The 11292-nt window shown below is 42.5% G+C and overlaps 1 protein-coding gene and 1 pseudogene across 1 annotated transcript; one reads left to right on the top strand and one right to left on the bottom strand.

The window, feature by feature from the left end:
* Window positions 1-5297: 5297 nt before the first annotated feature.
* LOC110208998 (pre-mRNA-splicing factor CWC22 homolog) lies at window positions 5298-8987 on the bottom strand. The gene is given in 3 exon segments (XM_078149592.1): window positions 5298-5824; window positions 6892-7027; window positions 7029-8987. Coding segments are annotated over 3 exon segments (2622 nt in total).
* LOC110208997 (nicotinamide phosphoribosyltransferase pseudogene) lies at window positions 8986-10907 on the top strand (annotated as a pseudogene).
* The last annotated feature ends 385 nt before the right edge of the window (window positions 10908-11292 follow it).

Raw genomic sequence — 11292 nt, 5'->3', positions numbered from 1 at the left:
GTTTTGCCTCCAGGCCCATTAGAAGAAGCTGGGGCAGGGGAGATGGAATAAGCCTGGCACTACTGCCGCCAGTCCATAAGTAGTAGATGATCATCAAACCCCTACTCAGTGTCAGGCATTGTGCTAAACTGGGGATACAAATAGGGAGAAAAGACTGAGATGTCTCAGAGTGGCCTGGCCAGGGGAGAAACGATATGTCTTGAGCTGAGCTCCTTCTTCAGCTGGAGGCTTCCTCCCCCCACCCCCTTCCTGGTTTACGCTTCTATCAGAGGGGCAGAGGAAGGTGCCTAAAGGGACTGGGGAAACAGAATTAATTCTCTCCTCAATCTGGTTCAGATCCCACCCAACATTCCAAGGAATTAAATGAAAGGTGAGGAAGCCAGTGGTTCTCTAGTCAGGTTTGGGTGGGGATAAATTCTTGGATAAGATTTCCTAAGGCTGGTGATTTAGAAGTACAACCCCTCCCCCCTACACACACTTCATTTGAATGGGCCCACATCTCATTGTAACATTCTTTCTTCTCATTAATTGTTAACTGATTAAAGTTGATTGCCACCCTCAGGAACACCCACAGTTCCAAGGGCATAGAAACTGTGAGTTCACCAGAGGGTTTCGTCTTTGGCCAAAAATCCAAATGACCATTCCTTTTATTAACAAAATAAAATTTAAAAAAAAAGGAAGGGGAAAAATGGGGATTTCTGCCCTGCGGCCGCTTAAGTCACCACGTGGACAGAGGGTGGAGGGAAAGATACGAAGGACATGCCAGGAGGCGGCTGTCTGCTGGGCTCTGGAATCTATGTGAGTTCCACTCATTCCTGCCCCTTTTAGCCCGGAGGAGGAGGGAGGGGGGAGAGGCCGAGCTTTGTGCACCAGTTTAGGATTCGCTCCTGAGGAGGCACTTTAACATTTGTTTAGGGTTGTTGTTATACCGAGAAATGAGCGAGTTGACGACCCAAGCTAATTTTAAATTGTGCACTTTATTAGCTATTAGCGCGCGGCTGCCAGGGATATTCACATCCAAATCAAGCAGCACCCATCAGGGGTCGAGCTAGGGTTTATATAGAAAAGAGCATGGGAAAGAAATGCAAGGAACACTGATAAGGTAATCCAAAGGTGCAGGTGTCTTTGGGGCTATGGATGGGAAAGTACAGGGAGTGTATAGGACAGGGAGGGGGATGGATCTTTGAAGTTTCACAAGAGGAAGAGTTCTTGGGCTGGTCAAGGACACCCCTCTCCCTCTGTCTTGATGAGAGAATGCTCTTTGACAAGGGAAAGCTTTCTCACAACACAGGAACTTACTGAGGAATTGGGAGGCTTCCAGAGACATGATCTGAGGGTTGGAGCCTGAGCAGCCAGATAAGGGTCTTACTAAGGAATTTGGAGTTTTCCATGGCCTGAAGGATTCTACTACCTAAATGGCAAAAATGATGTTCTGCATTACAGTTGTGAGGAAGCCCTGACTCTAAAGAACAATTTAATTGCTTTTTGTCCATCAATCAGAAAATAAATCCTGGCCTTAACAAAGTTCTGCGTGCTTTCTCTTCCGTTTCCTTACAATGTCTATGTCTTGGCAGTTCCTGCTACTTCATCTCTGGCACTCAGTTTCACCATTAGTAAAATGGAGGCATAGTAAAAGAACAGAGTTTCTCTAAAGTCCTTTCCTACTCCAAATCCTTTTGTATTAATGGCCCGGCAAGAAAGTGTTCTGGAGTGTAAGAAAGGTCTTCAGATTAACAGGGAAAGTAGTGATCAAGGAAAAAATCCAGGAAGCCAAAGAGATCTCCAGAGAGCATTTTCATCTGTTGTCTTTAATTAAAAGGGATGGAGTTATATTCTTGAGAATTACAACAACCACCTTCCTATAGAAGTAAAAGCATTTCCTGAGGTTTCTTTCATTCCCAAAGTGAATATTCTCCTTAAGGTGGAAAACACAGATCCAGAATGTTACTGGCTAACACAATTGGATGGAGGCAATCTTTGTGCAAGTGCTGGTACCCCATCATGGTAGCCACAAATTCTAGAGAGCAGAAGCAAATTTTGGCAAAGTATTTCATGGAAACATGTGGTCATCTAGATGGTCTAAGTACAAATTGCATGATGTTGGCTACAGAGGAGTCTCTTCACAAGAGATGGCTGGGGTAGAAGCATCTGCTCATTTAGTGAACTTCAAGGGAAGTGGTACAGTAGCAGGAATTGCTTTAATTAAAAAATATTATGGAACAAAAACTTCCAGAGTTCCATTGTAACAGTGCCATAAAAAGCAGAATTGGCCAAATGGAAAAGGAAGTCCAAAAGCTTACTGAAGAAAATACTTTCTTCAAAAGTAGAATGGAGCAATTGGCAGCTAGTGACTTTATGAAAAATGAAGACATTGTAAAACAAAACCAAAAAGGATGAAAAAATGGAAGACAATGTGAAATGTCTCATTGGAAGAACAACTGACCTGGAAAACAGATTCAGGAGAGAGAATTTAAAAATAATGGACTATCTGAAAGCCATGATCAGAAAAAGAGCCTAGACAGCATCTTTCAAGAAATTATCAAGGAAAACTTCCCTGATAGTCTAGAACCAAAGGGCAAAATACAAATGGAAAGAATCCACCTAACACGTACTGAAAGAGATCCCCAAAGGAAAACTCCTAGAAATATTGTAGCCAAATTTCAGTGTTCCCAGTCAAGAAGAAAATATTGCAAGCAGCCAAAAAGAAACAATTCAAGTATTGTATAAACACAATCAGGATAACACAGGATTTAGCAGCTTCTACATTCAGGGACTGAAGGGCTTAGAATATGATATTCCAGAGGGCAAAGGAGATAGAATTACAGCCAAGAATTACCTACCCAGCAAAACTGAGTATAATCCATCAGGGGAAAAAATGGATACTCAGTAAAATAGAGGAATTTGAAGCATTCTTGATGAAAAGACCAGAGCTGAACAGAAAATTTGACTTTCAAATACAAGACTCAAGAGAAGCATGAAAAGGTGAACAGGAAAGAGAAATTATAAGGGATTTAATAAGGTTGAGCTGTTTACATTCCTTCACGGAAAGATGTTATTTGTAACTCATGAGGCCTTTGTCAGTATTAAGGTAGTTGGAGGGAAAAAAATTATATGTATATATATATATATATATATATATATATATATATATATATATATAAGGAGAGAGAGAGGGAGAGAGAGAGAGAGAGAGAGAGAGAGAGAGAGAGAGAGAGAGAGAGAGAGAGGTACATAGATAGGTAGAGGGCACAGGGTGAGTTGAAGATGAAGGCGTAATATCCAGACAATAAAATTAAGGGGTGAGAGAGGATTATACTGGGAGAAGGATAAATGGAGATGTAAAATGTGGTAAATTATCTCACATGAAAGAGACAAGAAAAGGCTTTTACAGTGGAGGTGTGGGGGGTGGGGGAAGTTGAGAGAGAGTGAGTGATTCTTGTTCTCATGGGATTTGGCTTAGGGAGGGAATAACACACATACTCAATTGGGTATGGAAATCTATCTTACCCTACCTCACTCAAAGTGAGAATCTGGGAAGTCGTTAGCTTAAAAGGGCCAGAGAATCCCATTGGATCCTGGGCCATCTCAGTTATCTTGATGAATATCTGTCCACTGAACCCAGATGGTTCTGGAGGAAAAAGTGAGACTGGTAACCTTGCATAGCCCTCCCTCACTCAAATCAAAGCCGATTGCAAGTCATGTCATCATCTCCCTGATGTCATGGTCCTCTGGGAGAAAGAAGAACAAACACAACATAGACCCACCATAGAGATGAGTGAAAAATGAGGATAGAACCTTAAACCAAATTAATGATGATGAAAGAGAGTATTTCCTTCTGAAATTTGTGCTATAACTTTCTACTCAGATTCTCATTGTGTCTGGAATATAGTTAAGTGCCCTTAAATAGTCATTCCCACATCCATATATATTAGCCATATATAACACAGCCTTATATACATCAGGGATTCCCAATTTGGGATAGGAATATTCTGAGGGAGTAGAAGAAGTAGATCACAGGTCATTGGCAATACTTGACAACTAATTTTATTTTTCTTTTGAAATTAATTTTATTCTGATGTGTGTAAATGGGCAGCTAGATAGAGGAAAATGGAAAACTACCATACCTGGAGTCAGGAAGTCGTATTTTGTTTTTTACATCAAATCTAAACTCAGTTACTTAGTAGCTCTGTAACCCTGGGCAAGTCTTTGAACCCTGTTTGCCTCAGTTTCCTCATCCATAAATTGAGGTGGAGAAGGAAAGGACAAACCACTCTATCATCTTTGAAAAAGAAAAAAAAACAAAAACAAAAACAAAAAACCCAAGTCAGGTCACAAACTGTTGGACAGGACTGAAATGAAATGAAAAAACAATAAAAATATGAACTAGCAAAGTGAAAGAAAAAATGTATTTCATTTTATATCAAATAGAGTACAAAGTAGAGTTTACAGAAATTCCAAGGTACTAGGACAGGAAAAAGATCAAATCAGCTTACAGTGTGGAAGAAAAGTCTCCAGTTGGTTAGCAGGGAGCCTCTCCATCATGAAGTAGGCTGGCTGGTGAAGGCTGGACATTGAAGGACCCCAGCCAGGGAGCCTGGTGGTGGGTGGAGCATTCCTTGCTGCAGAAATGCTCTCAGAGAGGAATGGCATCAAGCACAAAGATGAGAGTCCACTGGACAGAGAGTCATGGGAGCAGCCCTTGTTCCTGGAAGTGGGGGGCCAGGAAAAAACATGGGTGTGACAGGCTTTGGGAAGAGAATGGGGTTGAACTTCTAGATGAGGGAGCTCTGGATGGTATTGTAAAAGTCAAGAGTGCCAGAAGAATATTCCAGGTATACCCCAACCTGGGCACAGGGTCTTTCACTTGATGGTTCAGTGATCCAGGATAGGTTTGGAAATAGTAATCCTCTTCCTTCTTGATACATTGAAGCAGGAACAGAGAGGCACATGAGTCCATATTCCTACACATTTCTCTGCTCAGATAAGGGGTAGAGATGCCCAGTATCCACTGAGGGAGTTGAGTCACATCCACCTCCCAGTACTGTCTGCCTGAGCTGAAGACCTGATCAGCAAAGACATAATGCCAAGCAGGGTCCCCAGGGTGCATGGTCTCCACCTGCCAGCCTTCTGCAGCCTTCACACTCTTCAGCTCCTCAGAAACAATCACACAGGGACTGGCTGATGTGGGATCCAGTGTGATGTCCACTCTGAAACGGTTGAGCATCTCCATCGTGCCAGGGATGGGGTATTCTCTCAGCTCTGGGGTGACAGCCTTGGCCCTTTGGGACAGCATTGACTCAGTCCTTCCCAGCAACTTCTTGACTTCCTGTAGCAGATGCACATTGGGTTGGTGGCCTGCTTCCTGCAGCCCTAGCATGAGGTCCTAAAGGCTTTGCATGCTGGGAGAGTCTGTCCTGGCTTGCCTTCTCCTCTTCCTTTATCCTTTCAAGACATATGGCTTCTTCCAACAGGAGGAAGTGGTGAAGTTTGTTATATTTTCCCGAGATCGTCCAATGCCAGTCAACAGCAGGTGTCTCCTCCTCATCAGGAAGTTTCTCAGCTTCCTCCAGATGCTTGCCCAAGTCACTCTGAATGTGCTGGAGCTTCTCCCTGCAGTTGTGAGCAGCCTCCTCTACAGAAGAGAGCTTGTGAGCCCCATGCTCTGGGCTTTGGGAACATCTCAGACAGAGGGGTGTCTGGTCATCTTCACAAAACAGCTTGAGCCCTTCCTTGCACCTGGCACACTGGCTATGTTCCTCAGTGTTCTGCAAAAGCTGGGGGCAGAGCCAATTGGTCAGGTCAGTCAGCAGTGACTGCTCTGTTCCTTTAGGGCCTCCCAGACAAGGTGTCAACTCCTCTAGCCTTCAACCCTGCAGTTCTACCTGTTAATCCTTGCTGGCTGTAACAGCCCTGAGGCCCCCAGAGTTCACACATCTGGTTGAATCCTTTGGATGGACAAGTTTCACCATACTGAGAGTGCTCCTGTGTGTAAGGAGCTGTGTTATGAAAACATGGATGTTTAGCTCAATGGATTTTCCAATCTGATTTGAGCACAGACCCTTGCAGACATTTGAATCTATAGGCAGGTTCTTTCCTTTCCCTTTCTTCACCCAATCAGTTCCCAAGTCTTCTCAAGCACCCTTTCATTACTTCCCTTTCCATCCACTTACTGAGAGTCACAGAACTTGAGATTAGCAAGGGACCTCTCTAGCCATTTAGTTCTACATACATATGAAGGCCAACTCCATGATAACAAATCCAAGAAGTGGCTCTCCATTTTTCTACTGTAGGAGGAAAGTAGCCACCCCCATTGGGGTTCTCATGAGCTCTTTCCTATTGCAGTGACCTCCACATCTCTCTCCCTGCTGTCTCCTTCCTTAGGAAGCCATCTCTCTGCAGTTGCCAAATAACCTTCCTGAAGCAATTTGAAAACTAAAAATGTCTAAAAAGAATTGAAGTGGAATAATATAACAACGGCATTGTTTCTTATTTTATGTATTAAAAAAACCCTTTATTATACAAAGTACTTTAATTGATTTGTTTAATATAAATTTAAACCACCAGGAAAACCCTTAGTGGGTTTAAAACTTGGTTTTAAACTATGGTTCCCTTCCCCACCCCCACCCCCACCACACCCTTCCCTTCTTTCCAATGGGAGCTCCTTCAGGGCAACATCTCTGCGTTTTTCTTTGTACTTCAATTTCTGTCTATATATTTTTTTCTAATCCTCTGTCTTCTTCAGTTTTTGTCTCTTGCTCTCTTTGTTTCCATTTTATTATCCTCATGTTTCTTTTCACCTGTTCTCTTTTTCTTAACTGTTTTATCTGTTTCTTTATTTTTTCTTTGTTCTTTTTTCCCTTTTATCTTTATCTGAGTCAGAGCTATGGCCACTTGTGGATGAGGAGTCACTGCCAGTGGATGAGTCTGAGCTGCTATCACTGCTGCTGTCAGAATCAGAGTCTGAGGAGTAAGAGTCTGAAGAGGTAGAGGAGGAGGAGGAGGAATCTGAGGACTCAACATCCCTTGGCTAAGAAGATCTTGGGTGCCTTTTTCAGATGTTCTCGTAATTCCTCTGTTAAGCCTCCCAGACCTATGGAAGTAAAGAAGTTGATGGCAAACCGAGTGTTTCTTGGATTGTCTCTGGGGAATAACCCTTCAAAGAATGGCTGCAATGTTTCATCCTTCAGTCTTGCATGAAGTTGAGGAAGTCCCATGTATTCACAAAGTTCTTGAAACAATATTTTTACAAAAATTCTGCTGGAAGATGTAGTAGTTTCTTCACTCAATGTTATACATTTCAGAAGACTCCATGGAAGTGAATCAGTACACAAGAGATGAGCAAACATCTTGGCAACATTGCGTAATTGGTTGATTTCCAAGCGGTGCACTGTGTAATATTGTTCCTTGAAAAGATCCTCAAAGCATTCCATGTATTCCTTTTGCAGCATGCAGAAATGCCCTGCCAACAAGCCAAAAAATTTCTCATATGTCCTCTGTTGGGCACAGCAGTCAAGCATCATGTTGCAAAGTTCTTTCCTTTGGCTGTCAGGGAACTCCATTTTCAGTAATTTGTGGGTGCATTCTTCAACACCTAAACTTGACTGAATAGTGAGATAAACTGTTCTACGAAATGACACCAGGCTGGTTTCTGTTTGGTCAAGGATAGTCACTTTTTGTCCTTCTTTATCTTTACCTCCCTCTTCTTCCTCCTCCTCATCTTCACTGCTTCTAGTATCTTGGTCTGTGTCTGAATCACTGTCACCTTCATCAAGGATTTCTTTCTTAATCATTTTGTATTTCTCTTCATTTTCCATAAAATTAGCATCCATCTTGAAGATATTAAGTACATCCTCTGGATTATAGTCATCTTCCAATGGAAGCAGATGAGTGAACTGGTCTTCTTCCTCCACTAGATCAAGGCCTTCCAAAATAACAGGGTGGTCCTTGAATCCATCCTTCCTTACTGCAAACATCACTTCAATCATATACTGAACCCGTCTGTCAATTTCAGATTCATGGAGAATGTTGCCAAGGCGTTCAAATATAGCATTCATCCCCCTGGGTGATACTTCTGTTAATTTCAGGCCACACTCTTTAAGAAATCCAATGGCTACTTCCACACTAGCATCTGTTGGTCTTTCAAGAAGTAAGGTGAGCATCTCTAAACATAAAACTTCATGTGCCACATTCTGGTTCATAAGGTGTGCCACAAATTTCACAGCAGTTAGACAGAGCTGTTTCTCATTTCTTCTGTAGCCTTTTCTAAAATTGACAATTAGCCTCTTTAGGATCAGTTCTCCAATGTTGGGGAACTTGGAGTTGATGATTGCCACAAGGGCTGCATAGACATGAGTAAAGATTGGAGATGCCCTTTGTGCTTGCAAAAGAGATCGAGCCAGCAATCCCCTTCCCCTAACTATATTTTCTTGAAGGAGTTCTTGAATGATAATCCCCATGTTAGAAATGGTCACTTTATTGATAAGACCATTGATGGACTTCTTCAAGGCCTCCCAGCTCATCCTTTGGTACTCTAAGCTGTTTTTATCAGTAATCTGTTCTTGCATCCTCCTGAGCTTTGCAGGAGGAATATAAGCAGTACCTCTGAGGAGGAGGAGTGGATCCAAGTGGACTTTCTTCTTCTTTGTCTGGGTCTCGTCCTGAGCAGATGAGCTCTGAGTGGTTGCTCCTTCTGTCCTCCTTCTGCCTGGTGAAGGAGAGTTTCTGTACTTTCTCCCATCAGAATCTCTTTCTTGCTGTCTCTTCTTATGTTTTCCTCTATCCCTCCCTTGCCATTCCGTGGTAGTTTTTCTTAGTGGACTAATTTTCTGGCTTTCAGTATCAGAGTACTTGGAGCTGATTGTAAAGCTGCTGTCTTTGCCTTCAGGTGCCCAAGCTCTCTTTTCTGCCATGAGGTGCAGGGCCCCATCCTGCTTCCTCTGAGACATCTTCTTTACCATCAGTAAAACTTCTTGTGATGAAGTTGCCATGCTGGCTGGAAGGTGTTTGCAGGAGACCCAGCAGGGCACTGGCTGGAGAGAGGGTCAGTGGACCGACCTTCTTTCTGCCCCTTCTTCACTGCTACTCCTGGCTGAGCCCAGGACAGAGCTGCCAGGAAGGGAAAAACGAGGGTTCTCTACCTGGCTGTGGCTTAAGTCACCACTTGGACAGAGGGTTGAGGGAAGGAGTGAAGTGAGATGCAAGGAGATTGCTGTCTGCTATTCTCCTGATTCTGAGTGAGTTCCACTGATCCCTGCCCTTTTTATCCTGGAGGAGGAGGGAGGGGGAAAGGGCGGGGCCTTGTGCACCACCTTAAGATTCACACCTCAGGAGGCAGTTTAACATTTGTGGATGGGTGTGAGGAAGCACTGGCTCTGAAGAACAATTTCCTTGCCTTTCGTCCATCAATCAGAAAATAAAACAGGGCATTAACAAAGTTCTTTGTGTTTTCTCTTCAGGTTCCTTAGGGTGTCTGTGCCTTGTCAGTTCCTGCGTTTATCTCTGGCACTCAGTTTTACCATCAGTAAAATTGAGGCATAGTAAAGCACATAGTTTCTTTAAAGTCCTTTCCTACTCCCAATCCTCTTGCATTAATGCCTGGCAAGACAGTGTTCTAGAATGTAAGAAAGGTCTTCCAATTAAAAGGGAAAGCAGAGACGAAAGAAAAAATGAAGAAAGCCAAAGAGATCTACAGAGAGCTTTTCAACATGATGTCTTTAATGAAAAGGGATGGAGTTATATTCTTGAGAATTATGATGGCCACCTTCCTATACAAGTCAAAGCAGTTCCTGAGGGCTCTTTCATTCCCAGAGGAAACGTTCTCTTCAGGGTGGAAAACACAGATCCTGAATGTTACTGGCTAACAAATTGGATTGAGACCATCCTTTTTTCGTGCTGGTACCCAAACACAGAAGCTATAAATTCCAGAGAGCAGAAGAGAAAAGTGGCAAAGTATTTGATGGAAACATGTGGTCATCTAGAGGGTCTGGAGTACCAGTTGCATGATTTCAGTTACTGAGGATTCTCTTTACAAGAGATGGCTGGTATAGGAGTATCTGCTCATTTGATGAACTTCAAGGGAAGTGGTACAGTAGCAGGAAATTCTTTAATTAAAAATATTATGGAACAAAAGATCCTGTGCCTGGATATTCTGTTCCAGCTGCAGAACACAGTGCCATAAAGGCATGGGGCAAAGATCATAAAAAGGATGCCTTTGAAAAAACAGTAACACAGTTTTCATCAGTGCCTGTGTCTGTAGTCAGTGAGAGCTATGACCGCTTTAATGCATGTGAGAAAATCTGGGGGGGAAGATTTAAGCCATTTGATTGTATCAAGGAGTGCAGAAACACCACTGATTGTTCCACCAGATTCAGGAAACCCTCTTGACATTGTATTAAGGGTTTTGGATATAGTAGGTAAGAAGTTTCCAGTTAATGAAAACTCAAAAGGCTATAAATTGTTGCCACCTTATCCCAGAGTTATTCAGGAAGATGGAATTGATAGCAACACCTTAGAAAAGGTTGTTGAAGTCCTGAAGACAAACAAATGGAGTATTGAAAACATTTCCTTTGGTTCTTGTGGAGCTCTATTACAGAAGTTAAGAAGAGATCTTCTGAATTGTTCCTTCAAATGCAGTTATGTGGTTCCCAACAGCCTTAAAATCAATGTCTTTAAGGACCCAGTTGCTGATCCCAACAGCAGGTTAAGAAAGGGCAGGCTACCTGTACATAGTACACTTACTAGAAATTATTTTACCCTTGAGGAAAGAAAAGGAGATCTTGAAGAATGTAGTCATGATCTTCTCCATACTGTCTTCAAGAATGGGAAGTTGAGAAGAAGCAATTCATTTGATGAAGTAAGGAAAAATGCCCAGTTGACCAGTGAACTGGAAAGGGCACCTTATTAAGCTTTGTTCAGTGACTATGTCTTCACCCATCTGAATATTGTACAGATCCGGGAGGGGTGGGGAGGGGGATATGTATTTTATGATACATTACAGCCAAATTCTTCATTGGTTTATGTCAGTCTTTAGAACATTCCAAATTAGGAAATGGCACTTAACTGTGTAAAAGAAGCAACATTAAAAAATAGCACTGCTGATTCCATTTTGACTGCATCAGCATTTTGTGAAGTTAGGTCTCAAAAATCACCTGAGTTTGGAGAAGTTATAAGATGACTTTCCCTCTCCACTATCACCCAGCTCAAAAAATGTTGCAAAATGACCTCTCTCCTGAATGTCTTCTGATCTTCTCCACCACTTATGAACAAGGTAACTCAGTCCCTATATCATATATT

Source organism: Phascolarctos cinereus, unplaced genomic scaffold, assembly GCF_003287225.1.
Source record: "Phascolarctos cinereus isolate Bilbo 61053 unplaced genomic scaffold, phaCin_HiC Scaffold_1;HRSCAF=81, whole genome shotgun sequence".
NCBI classification, from domain to species: Eukaryota; Metazoa; Chordata; class Mammalia; order Diprotodontia; family Phascolarctidae; genus Phascolarctos; species Phascolarctos cinereus.
The sequence above is the reverse complement of the archived record's forward strand: the minus strand, read 5'-3'. Positions and strand labels throughout refer to the sequence as shown.